General features: G+C 44.5%; 1 protein-coding gene across 1 annotated transcript; it reads left to right on the forward strand.

The window, feature by feature from the left end:
* Positions 1 to 17596: 17596 nt before the first annotated feature.
* Positions 17597 to 23241, forward strand: Srsf6 (serine and arginine rich splicing factor 6). Its single transcript, XM_076851868.1, has 6 exons — positions 17597 to 17886; positions 18115 to 18263; positions 19526 to 19650; positions 19777 to 19985; positions 20203 to 20286; positions 20403 to 23241. The coding sequence occupies exons 1-6, from the start codon at positions 17780 to 17782 to the stop codon at positions 20755 to 20757; spliced, it is 1029 nt and encodes a 342-aa protein (XP_076707983.1). The 5' UTR covers positions 17597 to 17779; the 3' UTR covers positions 20758 to 23241.
* Positions 23242 to 24829: the final 1588 nt, after the last annotated feature.

The raw sequence follows: 24829 nt of genomic DNA on the forward strand, positions 1-24829 counted from the left end.
ATGTTATAAAGCACCTTCCCCCACCCCACCCCACCCTCCCCCAGGGGTCGGGGTATAGCTCAGTGGTAGAGAGCCCCGAAATGGAAAGAAAGAAGAAATAAATCACAGACTTCAATATCATATTACAGTAGTCGTTGATGTCTCAAAATGTCATTTATGTTCATCACTATTTCAGAATGTCAGTAGTTGTTAGACCTCCTACAGGATCTTGTCATTTAATGCATTAATAAAGAAGTACTGGGGTAAGCTGTGGCTCCTAGAAAATAGAGCTCTGCTATGCAACATTCGCCAATTCCCTTGGTGTAAATATTCCTACCATTGCCAATTTCAGTGATTACTGTGTTTAACAACTGGTTTGCTAATTTCCTGAAAATTTAACGATCAGTGTCCTGGGAAGCACAGTTGACCTAGCTTCAGCCCACCATTGCACAGCAGTGGATTTTCCTGGGTCTGTACACCTGCCCGTGTGTGCCTCACTCCCCAAAACTTCTGCAGTCTTCGGTGTAATAATACTAGTAACAATAACAGATTTAAAACATATATGTATATTAAATCCTTACTCTAGGCATAAGCACAGGCGCTCAACAATTAAACTACCAATCATCCTCTAAGGCAGATATTAATGGAGTTGTTCTCCAAGGAGTGGGGGCAGAGAGGAGGAAAGATGTGGTTTTGACCCCTGGAAACATTTGGCAAAGTCTGAAGGCATTCTTGATTGTCAGAACTGAGTTTGCTACTGGCATCTAGTGGTGGATGCTGTTTAGCACCCTTCAATACACAGGACACAAGCACCACCCAATGTCGAATTATCCAGATCAAATGATCAATAGTGCTGAAACTGAAAAATCCCATGTTGTTGATATTCCCTTTTTAAAGACAGGAAAAATACATCCCATAGAGATTCCTTTGCCCAAGTTCACACTTTCCATACAGTAAGTTCTGAGTGAAGACTGGTTTCTAGCCCCCAGCTTTGCTCTGGCAGCTGTAGTGGAATTACTTATCAGAAAGAAAGTACCTGCTTGGGCTTAACCTCAGTAACACAAGTCCAAGATTCGTGCCATGGAGTCTCAGGCATTGCATGTTGGAGGATCCAACCTCAGCTCCTTCTAGGGGTAAGAAGGAGACATGGCCCCAAAGATTTTCCCCAGAGTGGGGTCAACCAGGTGGACCACTGGGCTATCTGAGAAATTCACTCAAGACAATAAAATGGCCAGATACAGAGGTATAAGCCTTTAATCCCAGATACTTGGGGGCCTGAGACAGGAGGATCACAAGTTTGAAGCCAGACTCAGCAATTTAGTGAGACTTTTTTTTTTTTTTTTTTTTTTAAAGCTAGGGTTATAGTTCAATAGTAGAGCACTTGTCTAGCATGTATGAGGCTCTGGGTTCAATTCCCAGAATTGCAAAAAAGAAAGAGAGAGAAAAGAGCAAAAGAAAGAGAGAGAGAAAAGAAAAAGACAATAAAATGAAAAGAAGTGGAGTACTGTAAGAATAAATAAATATTCCACAAATATTTATTAAATGTATGTTATGTGCCAACAGTACTCCAGGTGCTGGAATAGAGTAGCAAACAACAAAAATGGCTCTTGCCCTTGTGGAGTGTTCGGTGTGGAGGAGAGCACAGAGAGCTGAGTGACAACATGGGTTAAAATAAGCCTAGACTGGTGCTCAGTTCCGAGAAGCAGCAAGTGAGGTGCTGGGGTAAACAATTTCAGGGCATCCCGTTGAGACAGGGTGGTCAGGGAAGGCTTCTCCCACGAGCTAACACCTCATGAATGGGAAACCAGCCAGGGGAAGAGAGAGGAAAGGGGAGAACTCAGAGGGTCTGTCACAGCGGGTGGGGAGGCCCTGCAGAGGGAAAGAGGTTGCTTGGGTCTAACCATGGAAAGGAGGCCATTGTGGCTAGGACAGAGGCTGGACTGGAGAGGCAGATCAGCCCCAAAGAGGGAAGAGGTCAATCAGCTGGGGCCATTTCACATGAAGCTCTGTAGGACTATGTCCCACCCACCCATCACCAAACAGGTAAGCTCTCAGTGGCACCCTGAGAGCACCCGTGGTGCAGAGAAATGGTGGCAGGGTTGGGGTATCCATTGCGGTTTCATTTTTTTTAAAGCCTCTCTGAGCACTGTAAGAATAAGAGTGTTCATGTTGCCACAAAAATGCCACCGATATGGGAGAGAACAGGAAGGAAAGAACACCATAGAAACACCATGATGTGTCTGCAGGAAGCACTGCCGTCAGAGCTTATGGGAAAACCCCAAGAAGCCATTTCCGTCTGCCATTGGAAGACCATGAATGGTGGCCTCGTAGAGGACTTATAGCATTGGAGATAAAAAAGAGAGGACAGGTTTAAGGGACGTTTGGCGGTACAGGGTATTGATTTAACATCTGAGCAGCCATCTTAAAGGTTAACCACCATCTTATGAGATAAGTTTCGCTTTCCTCTACTTCCTCTTACCCAAACTTCCCCCACCCCATTAGTGACCTACCCCAGGGTACCATAATCCTAGACCAATCCCAGAAGGACACGACCCCTTAGCTCTGGAAAGTCCCACGGTGCCATTGACCTAGGCCAATCCCATGCTATTCCCACTCACCTAGCTCTGATGCAAGCACCCCTGAGCCTATCCCACAGCGCCACAGCTACAACTCCAAACCCCTACCTCACAAAAGCCGAACACCCAAACATCTGGGGGCCTCTCTCTCCTGACTATAGAGAGTGGGCCTTTATTTGTCAGCTTTGACAAATAAAGTTTCCTGTGGCTCTCTGCCTGGTCTCCGTTCTTGCTCTCCCATCTCTTGCTTTCTCAATTTCCTTTCAGGCGGTAGATCTGAAAAATCAAGAATGGTTCAGTGAGGTGCCTTGGTGCACGCCTGTAATCCCAGCTGTTCGTTTTAATGCAATAATGTTTTCAAATCAAAATGAATGCAAAAAGAAATCCATGATAAACAAGATCAGTACTACTGATTTTTCCTTTTGCCTCGGGCTTCAACATGGTTGGCTCAGCTAAGTTACTGATCCTGTGTTGATTAAAACTTTTGATATTTTGTTCACCATGGATTTTTTTTTCATTTATTTATTTTCTTTTTAATATTGCACTAAGTCAACATTTAATCACTGAGGTTTTGATGGCCCCTTAAATTTTGTACCTGAGATGAGGGCTTCACTCACCTCACCTAATCCCCGAAGGAGGAGGTCAACCAAAATTGAGTCTTGGATACATATGAGGATTAAATGAGAACATACGTGTTAAGTTCTTGGGCCAGAGTAGACCTCTGGTCCCTGTTGTAGCAGACTCTTGGGGTACCTGATTCATCCCCTAGGCCTTCCCATTTCAAGGCACCCCCCACTGTCAATAGCTGCATTTGCTGCCTGAGGACTTTCTTGGCTACCAAATGAGATAGATGAGAAGTGCTGGGTAATGAACAGCCTGGAGCAACCCTCAACTCTCATTCCTAGGATGGGACAATTGTGAGATGTAATTTCAAGACTCATTTCCCAGAGTCCCCAGGTGAGATTAAGCTTCAGTTGCCCACAGTATAACTGGCAAGGTACCAACCAGTATGCTGGGACCCTTCCCCATCTCACGTGATGCTTCTTGGGGAGCCTCCTAAATCTACTGCACATACTTGCCTCAAGATTGACTTGCAGGACAACCCAAACCAAGACACACACACACACACACACACACACACACACACACACACACGTGTCCTTCCTTTCCTATTCCTTTTCCCTGTGGAAACACAAAATGTTCTGCATACGTTTGGAAATCTAGGCATACCCTCAAAGAGGAGACCCCCCAACTCCCAGGGAAAGAAGTCTGTAGGTGTGATTGCAGCCAGTGCCGGAAGGCCTGGATCTGAAATGGGCTCGGCTGTGTTTCTGTAATCTCTGCACCTTGAGTGGAAAAATAATTGGCAGACACCTTTCCTGGCCATTAATTCTTTATAGCCAATTCTGAGCCCTTGGGGCAAAAACTGATTGTCTGCTGTTACCGCCAGCCTGGCCCTGAATTCACAGCAGGGAGCTCTTCTTCCCCCCACCCTCTTTAAGGACTCCTCTTCTGGTGCCTTCCCCCTACCTCCTCCCAGAGCCTGAGAGGGACCAGAGAAGGCTGTTGAAGAAAAGGCAGATGAAGGCAGACTGGAGCAAACAAGAAATGATCCTCAGTCCAGAAGACTAAGGGTTAAAGGCCAGAGGTTAAAAATGTGGGAAGTAGAGACTGCATGCATTCATGCTTTTCTTCTTCTTCATTTTTTAAAAATATTTTTTTTGAGTTGTAAATGGACACAACATCTTTATTTCATTGATTCATTTTTATGTGGTGCTGAGGATCGAAGTAAGTGCCTCACACATGCAAGGCAAGCGCTCTACCCCTTGAGCCACAACCCCAGCTCCATGCTTTTCATTTAGAACATATTTTTTTTTTTAAAGAGAGAGTGAGAGAGGAGGGAGAGAGAGAGAGAGAGAGAGAGAGAGAGAGAGAGAGAGAGAGAGAGAATTTTTTTTTTAATATTTATTTTTTAGTTATCGGCAGGCACAACATCTTTGTTTGTACGTGGTGCTGAGAATCGAACCCGGGCCGCACGCATGCCAGGCAAGCGCGCTACCACTTGAGCCACATCCCCAGCCCTAGAACATATTTTTTAAAAATATGTTTTAGTTGTTGATGGACCTTTATTTATTTATTTGTATGTGGTGCTGTGAATCGAACCCAGTGCCCCATGCATGCTAGGCAAGCACACCACCACTGAGCCACAACCCCAGCCCTAGAACATATTTTTTGGCGTTTATGCTTTCTGTTCATGAACTTGTCCATACTCACAACAAATGTGTATAAGTGGGGTTCTTATTATGCTCACATTATAGATAAAGAGGCTCAGGGAGGGAAAGGTCTGAACTCAGGCCACATACAGAATAAGTGAATTGGATTCCAAAGGTCATTCTCTTGCCTGTGTCCTAGGCTGGGTTTTGGGTTTTTTGTTGTTGTTGTTTTTTGTTTTTTCCTTTCAGTAAATACTTCCGGACCACCTACTATGCACCAGGCCCCGTGCTTGGTAGGGTCAAACTTACTTCTATTATAATAGTCCTCCCTGGAGAACTCAAGGGGTCACATGCAAACTACCCCACTGCTCCACAGGCCATCCCGCTAGGTCCCGCCTCCCGAAGTTTCCACCGCCTTCCAACAGCGCCCCCTGGGAACCAGTTCTTTAATCAGGATGAATTTGGGGGAAACATGCATATCATAACCAAAGCACAGAAAGCTGGACAGGCGGCCATCCCCTTGGGCCCTTGGACTCCATCAGAAGTAGACCACTGAACAATCCAACTGGAGCAGAAGTGGGACACTGGGCTATCCCCATGTGCTCACTCTCCTGCCACCTGACCTCTGCCTAGTTGGTCTCAGAGCAGAACCTGGTCTGGTCCGATCCTGCCTGGGTGACCTTCTCCCACAGGCATCTTCAGACCCTTCCCGGGGTAGACAGGCATCCACGTGTTCGTCCACAACCCGAGGCTGCTGTACTAGTCTTTATTGGTTTTGTTATTAAACCTCTGTGAGAAGGGCACTGTGATAACCATGCAAGCTGGCATGCCAAGGAAGCTCTGGCAGAGGCAGGGAAGATGACAGAGGGGACCAGCTGGAGTGTGTTGCACGACAAAGTGGCCCAACACCAATTCACAAGAAGCTACATTAATACATGGGCGGGGGGGGGGGGGGGGATGGCAAATGCCATGAAAATGAAATTGCAAGGGGAATCAAGCTGACCTGCTTGTGGCAGATGCTGTCGGTGCGGTGCCGTTCTGTCCTCCCAGCATTCAACCGCCACCAGTCAGAGTCAGCCTGCTGGGAACACCTGCCTCTCTGCCCAGGGGTTTGAGTTCTGGCTGTGGGAGAACACTCTGCCCCTCCAGCAGGCTGCAAGTGTCAGAGGCAATGCTCCTGGAAGCAGCCTTCCACCCCTGATAGCTGGGAAGGAGATGTGTAAAGACCCAGGCTTCCTAACTCTTGACTGGGAAAAGACCATTCTCTTCCTGCATCTGAGCTGTGTTCTGCACCAACTCCCAGAGTTCCCAGGGACATTAAGCTCCACTTACCCAAGGTTGTTATTGAAGCCAGATTTAAAATTAGGTAGTCAGTGTAGTTAGGTAAATCGGGTCTAATATGGAGTGAAATCTAAAATGAAGGCCATGTTGAGAATGAATTCCGGAAAAGTTGAGCAACTCTCGAAATGTTAATGAAGTCCAGGAAACAGCCCCCAACAGATTTGAAGATAGCCCATCCCAAAGAAATGCTAATGAACAGCAAACTTGACTCCGAAGTGCCCAGGTTACTTCTTTGGCCCACCTGTGTCCCAACCCCTGGGGGCCTTCCCACCTACATTCCATCACTAAAAACTATAAAAAGGGGAACACATCCGCCCTTCAAAGGATTCCATCTCTTGGGTCCCCTTCTTCCTCCGGGAGAAGTCTTTTCTGCTGTCCTTTAATAAACTTCTAATTTTCCACTCTGACCTTGCCTGGGCGTGCTTCTCTGGTGTTATTCTTCAACATTGGGGAAGCAAGGTCAACAGCGGTAACGTTATCATCCCAATAATGCACTTACTGACTTCTGTGGAAGATATCAACACCAAAATGAAGTCACTTAAGTCAATCCCTAGCAAAACAGAACCAGGAGGCCATGAAGAAGACTTCATGCCCACCCTGTAGCAAGTCAATAAATTCTTTTTTTTTTTATTTTTTTTTATTTTTAATATTTATTTTTTAGTTTTCGGCAGACACAACATCTTTATTTGTATGTGGTGCTGAGGATCGAACCCGGGCCACACGCATGCCAAGCGAGCGCGCTACCACTTGAGCCAAATCCCCAGCCCGCAAGTCAATAAATTCATGTACACATGCCAATGATGAAAATTCTCCAAGGAGGTTCTCAAAAGCACACATTCCAGGACAGAGGGTTAGTTTAGTGGTGGAGTTGTTATGCTCAAATTCAGGACCCCCAAAAGACCACCAGAGACCCAAGATCGATGTAAGCAGCAAAGAGGTGTTTATTGCGAGCTAGCTCAGTCCTCTGCACACGCGCGCACACATTCTTTGGAGAAGGCAGGGACTTCACATACATCATAGCATCTCTTAGCAAATCATCACACACCGCGGGAAAATCAAATAACAACTTTAAAACATGATTAGCACATTCACTGGTGGGAACAAGTTGGATAAGGGTGATTGGTCAGTACAAAAAGGGTATTCATTTGAACTGATTGGTTTAAGCCAAGAGGGTGCTGAACTACATGGTTTAACTACACCATAAACTACTGGGAGGGTCATCTGGCTTCCCAGGTATTTCCCTGTCTCATGCTGATTGGTGGCTGCTAGGGGGTTACTATGGGTCTCCACCTAGCCTGACTGAGTCAGGGACACCTGGCCCAGCAGATCTCTCCTGTTATTTGTAGATAAACCACTTAGCAGGGTGGGAATGTGCCTAAGAGTGCTCTGGGTCTTTCCAAAGACAAAGGTCATGTCCCTTCCTTGGACAGGCTTTGCTCTGAGATAGAGGCTGGTTTTTCAGAGTGCTTACCTACCATGTGCAAGGGTAAGGGTTCAGTCCCTAGTACTGCAAAAAAGGAACAACAACAAAAAAAAAAAAAAAAAAAAAGCACCTGCAGTATTCCACACAAGACACTTGCACAGGACATTCACCCTGGGCACAAGGCTGCGTCTCCAGTAGTTAACACCAACCCCGACAACAAGCACTGGTAACCAAACAGCATGCATGAGCTCCTCTTTGCCTTCAAAAGCTTCTCCTTGCCCCACTCATCTCAGGAGCACCCAGGGTCAGCTGGAGCACTTGTAGCCCACATTGCAATGCCCTGCCTTTCCCAAATACACTCTTGTATTCTGGAGTTGAGTTTTTTCTTAGGGTGGCACTTTCTTCCTTTCCCGGTCCCATATTGTCTCCTGCTAGTAATTCCTGGGATCATCTCTCAAATAAATCTCTTGTCTTTGAGTCTTCTTTCAAGGCCAGCTTCCCAATGAATCCAAACCAAGACCCACAGTGGAAGTTCCTCATACCATCTCCGCTGACCTTCCCTGACCTCCCTGGGAGCTGGGATGATCCACATTTTTTTCAGAGATGGAGACCGAGGGGTTTATAGAGTTAGAGATTAGCAAGGGCTAGATCGCTCAAGAAAGGTCCTGGGGAGGAGATTTGAGCTTGTCTTCTTGACCACAGAGTGAACCACTCCAGACCCAGGCTGAGACCCCACCATCTCATTCTGAATTCATTCTGCTCCAGTTCCGGCTCTCCCACCCCAGGCTGCCACCCCCAGGAATCCTTCCTTCCTGAAAACAGCTGGAATGGGACCAGAAGCTGCACCCAGAATCCTCCTGTCAGAAAAGGCAAAAAATTCTTAAAAGAGCTAAGAGTTCTTAATTTGTAATAAGTCCATAAAAATGATCTCCGTGGCAAGATTGGGGGATAAAGATGCAGTGATGAAATTTGTACTTGTTAAATAATAAAAGCTAACATTTCTTGGGTGCCTGTTATTGAAGCCATAATTAGACAGGCAGGCAGTATAGATAGGTAAATCAAATCAGGTCGGATCAAGGAGGCCAATTTGAGTGAGACTGCCCCCTGAGGGACTGAAATGTCTTCAGAGCCCTTCCTCCACCCAACCAAGATAGCTTGCCCTGGGTCCAACCTGTTGCTAAGGTAACCTGTCCCAGGAATTGCCCTTCCCTACATATAGTTGTAAAAGTTGTTAATTAATGTGTTCTGGGCTGCTCCATCCTGCCCTTCCCCCTTCAGCCCACCTGTTTCCCACATTTTGGCCACCACCTAGCATTTCCTGGGCCTAGTCACATATGCAGGAAGGAGAAAGATAAGAGGAAGCCTAAGACTTACAAAAAGGCAGAACGCACTTCACTTGTCACTTCTGGGAATACCAGGATACCAGCTATGGCCCTCCTGGGAGAAGTCTAAGTTACCCATTTTTAAATAAACCCTGCTTTATACACTTGCCTCAGTGTGCTTCTCTAAGGTTTTACATGTGAGGGAGCAGCACTCCACTCACTGATATCATTATGGGCAATGCTTTCCAACAAAATAAATTTGTAAACTTTCACACAGCTCCTTTAATATATTACTACTTTCTCCATCTTATTGATAAGGAAATTGAGGCACAGAGAGGTTAAGAAATTTGTCCAAGGGGCTGGGGATGTGGCTCAAGCGGTAGGTAGCGCTCTTGCCTGGCGTGTGTGCGGCCCGGGTTCGATCCTCAGCACCACGTACAAACAAAGATGTTGTGTACGCCAAAAACTGAAAAATAAATATTGAAATTCTCTCTTTAAAAAAAAAAAAAAGAAAAAAAGAAATTTGTCCGAGGTCACACATGATGAGCTAAACCCAAGCAATCTAGTTCCAAAGATATGTAGGTACTAAACCTTCTTTATGGAAAGGCATCTGCCGGATACATTTTAGGCTATCTCCTAATAACTGTCACGTGTGAGACACCCACAGGCCAGAGTCTCCTTGACTTAGGGTGAAGTTACCTCCTGAAGGACCCATCGTTGGTTGGAAAATCTTAAGTCAAAATACATAGAATCTACCTAATCTAGCATCCTAATTTAGCAACACAGTACACTGTAGAGTCCAGGTTTTGATACTCAGGACCAAGTGATACCCTTTACTCCAAAAAGTTCCTTCCTGCCTCTTTTGTGGCTGTCCCCGACCCCCACCCCAACCACCAGCCCCAGGCAACACTAATCTGTTTTCTGTTCCTCTGGTTCTGCCTATTCCAGTGTGGTCAGCTGACCATGCACCTGGCAGTCCTGCAGGAAGAGTTAATCATGCAAATCTCCAGTCTCCAGCACCACCCCCACTACCCCCACCCCCTCTGCCCCCATCCCCCACCCCTGTGAACCTAGTCTGACCTGCAGCCCACTTGTCTGTGTTTAAATGGTGCTCTCCCATGCCTGAGGAGGACCACTGCCTCAGGGTCACAATCTGGGGATGGCCCCGCTGGATTTTAGCACTGTGCCTGGACCCTAAAGACTTGCTACCCCTCACTCTCCTGGGAAGTGGGTTCTGTACTTCTGGCATGTTGGGGTTCTTCTCAGCTTCTCCTGTTCAGTGGCATTAGAGGGATACCATTTGGTGCAGCCACACAATAAGGGCTATGGTGAAAATCTAGAGTGCCCACAGGAGTCCAGGAACAGGCTTCTGCTTAAATCTGTTCAAATAACAGCATGAGGAACGACGGATGGGTGGAGTACCTGCAGTCACAGCTCATTGCCCAGTGGAAGAATGGAAATCTTACAAGTGCCAGCTTTGGGGAGGATCTGGGAGGGACCATGCATTGCCTTTCCTAGGATTCTTACAGGCTTGAAGGGCACTAAAGCATGATGTTGGGGCTGTGTGTAATTGTCTTCCAATTGTCCCTGTGGTCTTGTGCTCTTCCCTGGACACATGGCCAGTGAGGATCTTCCTCTTTGGCATCTCTATTTCCCCAGGGTCCCAGATCCTGAGAAAGAATCCCCAAAACCCCCTGCCAACAAGCACAGCCTCACCACCTGCTGTCTACACTGCTTTCCATTCTAAGGCAAACCTTGTTTGCCAAATGGGCTGTTCCAGGATTGCATCCTATTTGTTTCCAACAACAGAAGCAGGGCTGAGTGAGGGATTAGGCATTAGCAGCCACCTATGCAAGTAACAGGCCCAGCTCTTCTCTGCAGTAGCAATAAGTACAACCAGGCCATATGCCAAGAGGGCCAAGGCCAGCCACGAGGGTCACCCATGAGTCTGAGAACATAAGCGTCAGCAGTAAAGGTGACTTGAAACCAGGTTGGAGGGCTATTTGGGAGACGGTGCATAAGAAGATATGGAACAAGGATCTCAGTGTTATCTCCAAACATCTGGAAGTCCCATTTGTAAGAAACATATGTGTATGTTCACAGGCTCCAGCACAATTAGGACCAGTGAAGAGGCAATTTGAGGCAGTAATTTTTACTACATATAAAGAATAATTTACATACAGTGAAAGATGTCCCACAATGAACTTGGCTGCCTCCTAAGACAGTGAACTCTCCCGTCAGGGAAGGTGGGCAAATAAGGTACAGAAAACTTCTGGGTGAATAAGGGGTTTGACAACTACAGGAATTACAACTTTCAAAGACCTTCATCTCTGAGCTTTCTTGAGACCCATGTTATTTATTACTACTGCAATCATATTGATAGCCACAAGGTGGCGACCAAGCCACACCTTCCACATCATGGAGGGCTTCCTAGCCTCTAATGGGAACATAAAACACCCCCATCTCCATCACCAAAGGAAACCACCTAAACAACTGATTGATTCAGACCAGGTGAAACTCATGGGCAAGGACTATAAATCAAGTCCTAATGGAGATATAGTCCCCAGTACAACCCAGGGGGCTACAAGTCAAATAAGTAGTAATTTTTCTTGAGAGATTTATTACCTTTTTTTCTTGTTTTAATTTTCTAGTGCAGAAAAACATGCATACAGCAAAATGTACAGATCATAAGTACATCAATCAATGAATTTTCATAAGCAAAGCACACCTGTATAACCAGCACTCAGCTCCAGAAAGGAAATGCAACCAGGATCCTCAAAGCCCCTGGAGGCTTCTTCTGGTCACTCCTCCCCCACCCAGTCAAGAGTAAGATAAGTTCTGACTTCTAGCACCATCCATCAGTTTTGCTTTTTCTTCAGCTGTACATACATGAACTCGTGCTGTCAGATTCCTTTCGGTCTCCTCTATCACTTGCCGATCTTGCATTGTGGTTCAGATTCTGCTGTGAGCACTGCATGGTGTAAATACACCACAATTCTTTCCTCCATTCTGCTGTGGGTGGCATCTGAGTTATGTCCACATAGCTTATGGGCTATTGAATATAATACTGCTCTGAATATCTGGTTCATTTCTTTCTTTCTTTTCTTTTTCTTTTTTTGGTACTGGGAATTGATCCCAGGGATGCGTAACCATTGGGCCACATCCCAGTCTTTTTTTTTTTTTTTTTTTGAGATGGTCTTGCTAAATTACTTAGGGCCTCACTAAGTTGCTGAGGCTACCTCTCAACTTGTGATCCTCCTGCCTCAGCCTCCAAAGCCACTGGAATTACAGGCACGTAGCACCACGTCCAGATGCCTGGTACATTTCTTCTGCAGGCTGACGAGCACATTTCTGTTGGGTGTGGAAGTGTGAGTTCACATAGATATGACCAGCTTGCAGCTTCAGCAACATCAGTAGAAACTACTGAGCAGATTTCCAAAGCAATTGCAACCATTTGATTAACAACATATGAGTGTTTTGGTTGCTCCCTAACCACACCAGATTTTTCTGATTTGTTAATTTTTTTTAAAAATATTTTTATTTTTTAGTTTTAGTTATTGGCGGACACAACATCTTTGTTTGTATGTGGAGCTGAGGATCGAACCCGGGCCGCACGCATGCCAGGCGAGCGCGCTACCGCTTGAGCCACATCCCCAGCCCTGATTTGTTAAATTTTGATGGAGGCAAAGTGGTGCTGGAGAAGACATCCCTGAACTCCTCTAGGGCCTCAAGGGGTGGTGTGTCTAGGCAGCACTAAAGGCAGGTGGGAAGCAGAAAGCAGAAAAGATCATCCCACCAGCTGGTCCCAGGAGCCATGAGCAGAGAAGGTTCTCATGCTTGTACTCAGAAAGAAGGGACACTCCCACGTGGCCTCATGTGTGTCTGGAGCTTTTCTAAGTGTCAGGGATAAAGAAGAGAAAAGACAAGACAATATCTCTGCTCTATTGAAGCCAATGTCCTGCGGGGTGGGGGACAGAGTGAATACATGCATGTCGAGGGATAAAAAGTTCTACAAGAAAAAATACCACGGGGCAAGAGGTTGCAGAGGAGAGATACTATTTTATGAATGGTTACAGGAGGCCCTGCGAAACCTTTGCACAGAAACCAGAAGGAAGTGAGGGAACAAACCATAGAGGATAAAGTTCCAGAAACAGTTAACTGTTCAGCAAAAAGGCCCTGGGGGGAGAGAGGGCACACTTTCAAGGAAGAAGCTAGTGGGAGGAAGAGGGGTAGGAAGGCACTGAGAGAATCAGGGGACGTGGCTGTGGACCTGCTCCCACTGCTGTTCAAAATCAACCACAAAGACAGTCACAGAAAGGGTTGGGGCTGGCAATGCAGCTTAGTGGCAGAGCCCATGATTAGCACCCCTAGGCCCTGGGTTCAATCCCCAGCACAATAAATAGATAAATAAGTGGTTGGGGTTTTTAAGATTTGAGGTATTTGTTGTATACAAAAATGGGTTCGTGAATATATTAAAACAGATTTCTTCCTGGGCACAGCAGCACACACCTGTAATACCAGCAGCTTGGGAGGCTGAGGTAGGAGGATTGCAAGTTCAAGGCCAGCCTCAGGAACAAACTGAGACCATCTCAACATGAAAAATAAAAAGGGATGGGTTCAATATCCAGTAGCGTGCGCGGGTGCACACACACACACACACAAAGCCAGCTAGTCAATATTTCAGGCTTTTGCAGGCTAGCCATCTCTTTCACAACTTATTAGGGGAAGGCCTATGAACCAGGGAAGCCAATGGTGTGACTCAGTCTAAGGACACTGGCCTGAGAACGGGAGAGATCACTGGTGCAAGCCCAAGAGTCCAAAACCACAAAGTCCTAATACCCAAGGGCAGAGAAAGAGGGTTGTCCTAGCTGCAAGAGAAAGAGCAAATTCACCTTTCTTGTATTTTGTTCTATCCAGACCTTCGGCCAATTGAATGGTACCTGCCAAAACTGGGTGAGAGCGAATCTTCCTTACTCAATCCACTGATTCTGAAAAACCAGCCTCTATCTCAGAGCAAAGCCTGTCCAAGAAAGGGGCATGGCCTTTGTCCTTGGAAAAACCCACAGAGCACTCCTAGACACATTCCCACCCTGCTAAGTGGTTTATCTACAAATAACAGGAGAGATCTGCTGGGCCAGGTGTCCCTGACTCAGTCAGGCTAGGTGGGGATCCATAACAGTCCCCTAGCAGCCACCAATTAGCATGAGACAGGGAAATACCTGGGATGCCAGATGACCCTCCCAGTAGTTTATGAACCCTGTAGTTCAGCACGTATATCCCTCTTGGCTTAAACCAATCGGTTCAAATGAATACCCCTTTTGTACTGACCAATCACCCCTATCCAACTTGTTCCCGCCAGTGAATGTGCTAATCATGTTTTAGAGTTGTTATTTGATTTTCCCGCGGTGTGTGATGATTTGCTAAAAGAGGCTACGATGTATGTGAAGTCCTGCCCTCTCCAAAGAATGTATAAAAATGCTGCAAACCCTGGGGTCGGGGCCTCTCAGCGGCACCAGTTGCTGTGTGTGCTCATGGAGGACCGAGCTAGCTCGCAATAAACACCTCTTTGCTGCTTACATCGATCTTGGGTCTCTGGTGGTCTTTGGGGGTCCCGAATTCAAGCATAACAATTCCAATGTTCATTTCTTGTAGAAACACTCTCACAGACACACCCAAATAGTGCTTTACCAGTGATCTACGTATCCCTTAATTCAGTCAGGTTGACACCTAAAGTTAGTCTTCTCAGATGCCATGATCTCCCAAGATCCATTCATGATGACAGCTGCTGGGATACTAGATTTTTCTCAGACATAAGAAAGTAGAATCATTCAGAATACAGTTTACACCCATTTCGGAAAACAAGGTGATTTGAAAATCTCTTTGGCTTCCGGCTAATTTGTGTAAGAAAGAGTACGCACTGGATTGAAACCCACAATCATTGTGGACCTGAGACTATCTTTTACAATCTGGGTCATTAGGAATTTGATGTGAATAATAGTCTTTGGGATGAGATGGAATTAACACATCATTAATCTCATCAGATTAATCCTGACAGATTCCAGCAGTTACCTGCATGATTTTAAAATGAGCAGTGATGGAATGCTCTTTATCAACTACAATTGTAGATGTTTAAAGAAATAAGCTCCTGTGTTGCAATCACTCCTCCTTGATTTGTTCTTCAAAATTATCAACAGTTAGATTATCAGCAGGACTCCACAGAATGTTGATGGTCTACCACCCGCTTAATGATGAGGTCCTTTTCTATTGCTAATGAGTTTTTTGGTGTTGTGTTGTTGAGAGCCACAGCCCAAGGGGCCCCAGCAAACTTCCAGGTGACAGGCTCTCCATGGCCCCAGCAAACTTCCAGCTGCCAGCTGATTGGCTCTTCTGGGGTGATGCTCATTGGGCTGTTTTCCCCGCCCTTTCAGACCACGGAGCTGCTCATTGGGGGACTCTTTTGGTTCCGCCCATGGGACCCAGCCAATCAGCCTCAAGAGCGGGAGGAGTGGGGGTTTTGAGAGGCTTGTGGGAAGCCTATGGTGGCAGTTGGGCTCTGAGGGAATTCCTGAAGAGCTTGCAGTATGGTGTGTGTGTTCTAAAAATAAAGTTGGTTTCTGCTTGATAAGTGGCTCCTGAATTGTTCCCAGGCAGACTGCGGCATTGTGTGGGGGTTTTTTATTTGCTTGTTTGTTTTTGTTCAGAGTAACTATTCAACTCTGGGAAGGAGAGGTAAAAAGAGGATATTTGTGGGGGGCATCCTTCTTTTAGGGCAAATGAGCAAGGTGAGAGGCAGCAATACCTACTTTCCACATGTATTCTTTAAGAAGTCCTATTCCAGTTCCTTTTCAAAAGGAATATTCAGCTAGGTGGTGGTGTATGACCACAATCCCAGAGATGCAGGAGGCTGAGAGGCAGATGATCCAAGGATCACAAATTCAAGGTCAATCTCAGCAATCTAGCAAGACCCTGCAACACAAAACATTAAATAGATGTGTAGAAAGGACTAGAGGGGCTGAGGATATAGTTCAGTTGGTAGAACGCTTGCCTTGCAAGCACAAAGGCCCTGTGTTCGATCCCCAGCTCCAAAAAAAAAAAAAAAAAAGAAAGAAAGAAAGGACTGGAGATGTATGATGTAGCTCAGTGTTAAAGCACCCCCTCCCCCCCTTCAATCCCAAGTACCATTAAAAAAAAAAGTTAAAATAATTAATGTTCAGCCCCACTAGCACTATGAGGGTAGTTTTCCAGTTTACCTCTTGCAAATAATTAATTTTCACAAATTTTTAAATGTTGACAATTTGATGAGTACAAAAATATTATAACATTGTTGAAATCTCATCTCCCTAATTATACTCTATAAGTATTTAAAATTTGTTTTAAATCTATATTTCTTATTTAATTTTAAGGTTGACCTCTACCCACCAGACTGGTGGCAGGGTTTGTTGTTGTTAAGCTTGTTTATTTTGACAGTAATAGGATTGAACCTAGGGGTGCTTTCTCACTGAGCTAAATTTGTAGCCCTTTTTATTTTGAGACAGGGTGTCCCTACATTGCTCTGGCTTCCTTGAACTTGCAAACCTCCTGCTTTAGTCTCCAAGTTGTTGGGATTACAGGTGTTCCCCATCAGGCCAGATGACTGTATTAACTTGCTTCCCCCAACAATGGCAACCAACAATGCTTCCAGACTCTCCCAGATGTCCCCTGCGGACAAATTCGCCCATTTTCAACTAGAGGCTGAAGAATATTGAGACTGCATGACTCAAAAAGAGCGGGGATGATCTCAGCGACAGCCTATTTTTCTCTTAGCTTCTGTGACATTGTACTCTCCTGGGTTGTTTTTTTTTTTTTTTTTTTTTTTGATTTGCAGTCACTCCTTTTCCAGTCTCCCTTCCTAGTACTCCAGAGTATAGTCATGGGACTTCTTCTGCTCTCTACCGGAAAACTACTTTGTGCTTATCTAGCTCTGCAGTTTTAAATGGCATCTCTATTGATAAACTCACAAATGTTTATTTCTGCCATCAATAAAATGCCTTCCAAACCAATGGAGGGAAATTTAGATTTGGTTCCACAGACTCTCCAAATAGGAGAAAGAGCTCATTGCTGTGGGACAGTCCTTTAGTGCCAGGGTCCTTGGTCATGCTCCCTTTGTGAGCCACTGCAGCGAGTGCCAGATTCCAGTGTACACTCCAATCGACACGCTGCCGGTGCTCCAAAGAAAAGCCATGGAGGGTCAGGTGCAGGAAGGCGTGGGAAGCTGGTGAAGGCCGTTAAGTCCCCAAGGGACTGAACTTGGAAGGGCACAGAGCTCGCAACACGACTCCGAGACGAAGCACAAGCTACGGACTCATCAGCGAAGCTGCCGAGCCAACTGTGTGCGAGACCACTACCCCCAGCCTAGTGGGCGTGAACCAATCGGTGGAGGAAATGCGCAGCCTCGTTTTAACCGACCAATCAGAGACCAGAGTGACTTATTATGACAACCTCCAGAGCCAATAAAAATGGAAGGTTCTCGTGGTGGAGAATACAGAGGGGAAGTTTATTCAAAAGCGCAAATGAGAAGACAAGTACGCGGCTAGACCACAGGACATAATGTTTACAGAGCCGGGTGGGAGTACTGAAGAAAAACTTGAAAGCAAGGTCACACTCCACGGACACGTCGCGTGCAGGGTACCCGCAAGTCACTCCCGAGTCCGGGGCTCAACGCGGGAGGGTGCGTGCTGCGCACTGACGTCACGCGCCGGCCCCGCCCCCAGCCGCCCATATAGCGTAGCTCTGGCGCGCACGCACACCATTGTGTGGCTGGACTCGGCCGCCGCTGCGGTGTGAGGCGCGTGTTCGGGCCCTCGCCGTCCCCGCACCCGCACCGCGGCTACTGCCTTGCTGTCCGCCGTCCGACAGCCAGCCTTCGGGACCTCGCCCACCACGGACATGCCTCGCGTCTACATAGGACGCCTGAGCTACAACGTCCGGGAGAAGGACATCCAGCGCTTTTTCAGCGGCTATGGTCGCCTCCTCGAAGTAGACCTCAAAAATGGGTGAGTCGGGCCTGGGCGCCCGCGTTCGTGCCCAACGCCCTGGGCCTAGTGGCGGCTGGGGCTGTCGGAGAGAGAAGGCGGCCAAGGCCGCGGCGCCGCGTGGCAGAGCCTCCAAGATGGCGGCGGCGCGGCGCCACGGGTGCGCGCGGGGATCGCGGGTGCGCGCACGTGCGCGACACCGGCTAACGACGACCCCGCTGGTGCTTGGCCCGCGCCCCCCCCACTCAGGTACGGCTTCGTGGAGTTCGAGGACTCCCGCGACGCCGACGACGCCGTTTACGAGCTGAACGGCAAGGAGCTCTGCGGCGAGCGCGTGATCGTGGAGCACGCCCGGGGCCCGCGCCGCGATCGCGACGGCTACAGCTACGGAAGCCGCAGTGAGTCCCGCCCCCGCGCGCTCCGCGCCTTTGGGACCTGGGGGGCGGGCGCAGGCACTAGGGTGGGCGGGGTGGGGCCTCCCAGCCCGGGCAGGTGCGGGGGCCGGGAGTCGTTTGACCGGCTGTCCCTGGGCCCCGCTGCCTCCACCCCTGCCCGGGGCAACCATGGGACACCGGAGCGCGGGGATTGGGTCTGGGTATTCGGTTTTGGCCAAGTTGGGAGGGGGTTGGCTTCTGCTGGGCCCTCCTTGGCACTATCGTGGGTTCTGCCCACTTTGGAAGCAAGGGATGACTGTATTTCTCGTATGCCCCTTGCTTATTAGTCAGTGCATTAGATAGAAATGTGGAAGTTTGGGGACAGGCTGGGGTGGAGGTGGGGTAGGGGGTGGGGAAAGGGGAGGAGCTTGAGGTGTAGATCTGAAGAGTTAGGAAAGTTGGTGGGGGGCAAAGAAAATACTATTTTAAAGTATTGTGGTATTGTACCACAGAGTAAATCTAAATAAGCTTTATGCTGTACTTAAACTATTTGGGGCATGTTATTGGGAGGAGGTTGGGGGGATTTTTGGTTATGTTAAATGTTTGATGTTGAAATTGTTGCATGTTGAATTCAAACTTTTTAACAAGTCCTTGATGTTTCAATTTGAAAGTGACCAATGGGGCTGAGGCTGTGTCCACTGAGGCTAAGATGACTGCCTTTCCTGATTGGCCTTGGCTTTTCCATACATTGTGTGACCCTTGCCCTATGACCCTTTGGCTGACCTTACCGGAAGCCATGACGACAGCAGCCTTTTGCCATTAGACGCAGGGTGATGGTGAGGATTCCAAGGGTTAGACAAAACTGGTTAATCTGAACTAGGTGACTGTTACCTTGCGTGTTTTGTGGCCAAACCACCACCAAAAACCTCACACTGTGATGTAAGTACTTAGTGTAACTAGTAAAAATTTTTGTAAAATGTAGAAATGCATGTAATCAGTTAAGTTTTATATTTTACAATGTTCTGTAAAATAAAACTTAGCGAGGTAAATTGAATAAAGGAGCAGTCACTCTCTAACAGATTGTAGGAGAGGTTTAGTTGGATTTAGTCTATTTGACTTGCCCTTAATTTAATTTATGGCAAATCACAAATGTATCGAAGGTTTAGCAGTATAATAGCAAAGTCCTACTCCAGTAAATAAAAGTTGATATGTTTGTACTAACTTTCAAAAACATTATGCATCCCTATCATTGCAAAGCAACTAATTGTTCCCTTCATGTGATAAAGGTGGTGGAGGTGGATACAGCAGTCGGAGAACCTCTGGCAGAGACAAATATGGACCTCCTGTTCGTACAGAGTACAGGCTTATTGTAGAAAATCTTTCTAGTCGTTGCAGTTGGCAAGATTTAAAGGTATGTCCTATAATTTGAGTTGAGATTTGATTAATTCTTAAAAGGTAGGCCCCTTTGGTACCTTTTTTTCTGAGAACTAAAACCAGCATGCCCAGCTTGTGAGTCTGATAAGTCTTATTGTTTCAGGATTTCATGCGGCAAGCAGGTGAAGTAACATATGCAGATGCTCACAAAGAACGTACAAATGAAGGTGTAATTGAATTTCGCTCCTACTCTGACATGAAGCGTGCTTTGGATAAACTGGATGGTACAGAGATAAATGGCAGGAATATTAGACTTATTGAAGATAAGCCACGAGCAAGCCATAGGAGGTCTTATTCTGGAAGCAGATCTAGGTAACTTGAAAGACATGTAGTGGGCTGGAAAAGGGGTACTTGAGTCATTTTCAGTTGTTGCTTAATTGGACTTAAGATAGGTTTCATTTGGTTGTGTCTCCTGTTCTTTTCTAGATGTTTTGTTAATGAGGTTAATTTTATAGTAAGCACTCTGTTGTTGCTTCTGCTGAGTGGCACAAATATCCTTGAGATTAATATTCATTGTTGTGTTTTACAGGTCACGATCAAGAAGGAGGTCACGAAGTAGGAGTCGCAGGAGCAGCCGCAGTAGATCTCGAAGTGTCTCAAAAAGTCGCTCCCGGTAAATACTGTGGTATTAGGATTTTTTCCCCCCTAAATATAATTATACTTCTTCATGGAGTATGTGTATGTTCTGACCCAATAACTGAAAAAAAAAATCTGCCTTTTCTTGTTCAGATCCAGGTCACGGAGCAAAGGTCGATCACGTTCTCGATCAAAAGGCAGGAAGTCTAGATCAAAAAGCAAATCTAAGCCCAAGTCTGATCGGGGTTCCCATTCACATTCTCGAAGCAGATCTAAGGATGAGTATGAAAAGTCCCGAAGCAGGTCTCGATCTCGGTCCCCCAAAGAAAATGGAAAAGGTGATATAAAGTCAAAATCCAGATCAAGGAGCCAGTCTCGTTCCAATTCACCCCTTCCTGTTCCACCCTCAAAGGCTCGTTCTGTGTCCCCTCCACCAAAAAGAGCTACTTCAAGATCCCGTTCTAGATCTCGCTCAAGGTCAAGGTCCAGATCAAGTTCCAGAGATTAACCCAGAACTCTACATTCTTTGCACACTATTATGGAACACTTTCCTACTTGCTTAGGCAGTTACTCTTCCATGTTTATACTTGGCCTCTTCTGCAAGAGGAATCTCCTGAGAGCAGGAGCACACAAAAATTTGATTTGTGGCCAAATTTGATGAAAAAGATGAGGTTCTAAAATGGTGGCATGAAGTCAAAGACCCTCTCCCTTCTTTGTAGAATTAAGATAACTTTGATTTTATAGCTTTTGAGCTAAAATAACTTTTGTAAAGATTAAGCTCATTTAGATTTTTTTTTTTTTTTTTAAGTATTTTCAGCAGGATCTGCTGCAGGGTTTTTTTTTTGTTGTTTTATTTGTTTGCTTATTTTTAAATTAACCGTTTCAAGCTTTGGATACTTAAGGCTTTAGAGGGAGAATCCAATTTTCAATTATGTTGGCTTTTTATAAAGCTTGAGTTATGTAAGATTTAAATAAAAGTTTGCTACCAAGATGATTGCCTTATTGAATAGGTCACTATCAAATTCCTTTAATGTTGGTATCTGCTATTTGTGGAAACAGTGTAAATTCTACTAAAGTGTAAAACAAGGCAAGCCTCAGACCAGCAATAAATTATTCAGTTTGGATAACATTATTTTGTGCTGTTAATCAAATTTGCCAAAGTCTTTATCTGCCCCTCTAACAAGTTGGGTTAAAAATAAAAAGATATTTTGTAGTCAATCTATAACACAATTTTGCCTGAATTAATGAGTTTTTAAATAGAATGTTTTCGAACTTATGATTTGACTGGATTATTTAGGAAATAGCTCTTAGGGCTTGGGATCTTTAGTTAGTGATCCCATGCTCTGGAGGTGGTTAATGAGATTAGTGTAGTTAAGAGTATGGTTCAGTGGTCTAAGTTATGTAAAAATGGAAGTAGCCTTTATCTGAATAGAAATTTAGTGTATCGTTCAAAGTGGATAGGCATATACTGCATTTTCTGCGGAAAGATAACATTTAACAGGTACTTAGCAGATCTTTTTATAAGGTCAGTTGCTTAACAGATTGTTGGCAAATAAAATTCTAGCTATCAGTCCCCTTTGTAGTTTTGTTGGGGTTATGTGGTAATTGGTTGGTTCATTCTTGTAAATTTTTATACTTCTCTGTGGTTGGTTTGAAAAATGGGCAAACTCAAAAACTAATAGTACTTTATTATGAATGAAGTACAGTACTGTGTAAACCAGACTATAATATTGCAAATTTGTACTGGGTTAGCAATTATAATCCATACATTCATAAGGCTAATAAGTTGAGATTGCAGGTCAAAAATGATTTATCTTATATCCCTTTGTTCAGATACTTTTATGTAATTTCATTTTAAAAATATTTATTAACATCCACTTAAGTCAAGATGTAGATAAATTGACTCAGGTTTAATACCTTCTTAGGGAGCTGTCACTGTGTAAAGGTACCAGGATTGTGACTGAGCATGATATTCTGGGATTGGTTTGGAGAATTAAAAACCCAGAGGACATTTACTAAAATGAGGCTGAGGGAAAAATTGAGTTGAGGATCTAGGTGTCAGAATAGCTGAGAGTACTTGGTAATAAGAAAAAATCTTCATCTGTAAGGAATTTAGACTTCCTGTTTAAAAACCTAACTTTGGAAATATAGTGGCCCATAAGGTTGATGCTGCTTCCAATATCTTTTCTTGATAGTTTGTTTGTTTAAATGTTTATAAGAAATGGGTTTATTTTTAAATATAAACTTCAGAATTTAAGAGAAGGAAATGGTGTCTAATTATAGTTCATTATTTTGCCTATTCAAAGAACAGAAGTAATGATTCTTACGAATTGGCTTTGACCAAAGTTCTCTTGTTTCCAGGGAAAGAACATAAAAGCTTTTGAACCACAGCCTTTTAAAAGGAGGGGGGGAACGATATAACAGTGAATTTTGGCTTTCTAAAAGTATGCAACATCTTCAGCTGGGCTTTCTGTTGTTATTGTGACATCACATGGTAAGAGGCATATTTGACGTCATTGTTAAGCTACCCCAGTAAATGGGTAATTGTATTGGTAAATGCCTACACCCATAAAATCTTTCTAGTAATGGCAAAGACCAATTTATTTAAAAATCTAATTATATATCTATAGATGCAAGTCATTGGATACAACGTTGGCCTATTTCAGAATACAGAGTTGACTAGTGTAAAACATTTAGTTCCTGCTTCCCAGTGAGCAAGATTTGAGCAGCAGCAGTTTGCTGCACAATTACCAGTGGCTAAATGGAGTATTGACCTGATGGCAAAAAAGAATGAGGAACATCTTGAGTCCCCTTTCTTTTTTGATAGTGTTTCTTGATATGCCATTAGTGCCTTCATGGCCAGTTTGAGTCCTACCTACTCCAACTTTTATGTTCCCACTCTTCCTGTGTTACCACCTTTCATCTTGGTATCTTTTTCCATTTTGTTAACGTATTTTATGTTAACTCAATAAAATGCTTACTGAGGGAAAAACTTGTTTGGAATTTATTGTGTATTACCACTTAACACCAAATTCTTTTTTTTTTTCCTCATGACCTAATCACTTCCTAAAAAGGCCTATCCCCTATTACTCTTTTTTTTTTTAAATAAATTTTTATTGTTGGTTGTTCAAAACATTACATAGTTCTTGATATATCATATTTCACACTTTGATTCAAGTGGGATATGAACTCCCATTTTTACCCCGTATACAGATTGCAGAATCACATCAGTTGCACAACCATTGATGAGTGAGATTTTGCATTGGAGTTGGCACTCGCTAGCCATTCCTGGATAAGAAAAATAATAGTTTCAGTTCTTCTGAAACCATTTGAGAATGTCATCTAGGGATAAAACTTTATGGAGTGGGAAGATGAAAACATGATGTATGAAAATACTTAGAACAGTACCACAATAAATGCTATCCTTTTTTTATTTTTGACTTTGTTCTCACATAAAATTCACTCATTTTTATCTTAGTGGTTTGAACATTTTCCAGCAACTTCTCAAATAATCAAATTAGGAAACTTCAATAATTTCCTTGACACACTAAACTTCGACAGTCTATGCTGCAATACTATGTTTCCATTGCTTAACCTTGGTTTTAGAACTCATCCAATTCAACTTGCTGTGATTATATTCAGTTTCAGATATGTAGCAATGGATCCTGTTATGGAATGTTTCGTTTTCTTAAATTCTTTTATATGAAAGATATATGGACAGTACTTGTAGTCTAGCACATGTGAGGCCTTAGGTTTGATTCCCCAGTCCACTTAGTCACTGTTAACAGTGTCAGTTCAGACTTCTGTGGCCACGTGTGTCCTTTGTTTTTAACAATAGTTTGTTCATACCATAAGTGGTAATATGCAACTTGTTTTTGCATAAGACATCTAATGTTCTCTGAATAGTTAACTAATATACTGATGAATGTATTTTTCAGAGCCAAGAATTTCCATTAAGTAAATTGGGGGGGGGGGGCTCTAATAACATGTATTTTTAAACTATTTTGAACAGGTCATGAAACAACAGCACTATCATTAATAATCTTTCTGTCAGTGACCACATCTTGAATAAAGGTGTGTGTTTAATATCCCTAACAATGTGTGCTTCAATTTGCTAAAAGGACAAGTTGGGACAGTTGTACAATTGTTCTTTTAAATACTAAGTTGCTTTTATGCAGTAGTCCCAAAAACAGCACTCCCAGACCAACACTTATTAAAGGGATTAATTCTCTTTCAATAGAAAGGAGTTATGGTTCTAAAATCAAAAGAAAAAAGGTGAAGTCCACTATTGACTGCTTGAAGGAAGGTCAGGATCACTAGTTCTTACACCTCCTGAAGATGCTTAATGCATATCTAGAAGAATTCACATTCCCCTAGATTCATCACAGCTTGTTTTAAGAAGCTCTGTTGTTTACGTTCAATTACTTACATATTTTTACCCCTATTGTAGAGGTATTTTTAAGAGTATACGGTACAACAAGGTTAAGTAAAGGCAGCATTTAAAATCTTGATTTTAGTTCCTAACGACTCTAAAAGTTCAGTGCCTGTATCATCTTCAATTCCTCTATTAAAAGCTCTCC

The sequence above is a fragment of the Callospermophilus lateralis genome, chromosome 3 (genome assembly GCF_048772815.1).
Source record: "Callospermophilus lateralis isolate mCalLat2 chromosome 3, mCalLat2.hap1, whole genome shotgun sequence".
Lineage (NCBI taxonomy): Eukaryota > Metazoa > Chordata > Mammalia > Rodentia > Sciuridae > Callospermophilus > Callospermophilus lateralis.

What these genes read in the sequence shown, in the direction of transcription:
- Srsf6 (XM_076851868.1), top strand. Translation starts at nt 17,780, where the DNA reads ATGCCTCGCGTCTACATAGGACGCCTGAGCTACAACGTCCGGGAGAAG. An exon ending in GAAGTAGACCTCAAAAATGG is followed by an intron (nt 17,887 to 18,114) that starts GTGAGTCGGGCC and finishes CCCCCCACTCAG; the next exon opens with GTACGGCTTCGTGGAGTTCG. An exon ending in CTACAGCTACGGAAGCCGCA is followed by an intron (nt 18,264 to 19,525) that starts GTGAGTCCCGCC and finishes CATGTGATAAAG; the next exon opens with GTGGTGGAGGTGGATACAGC.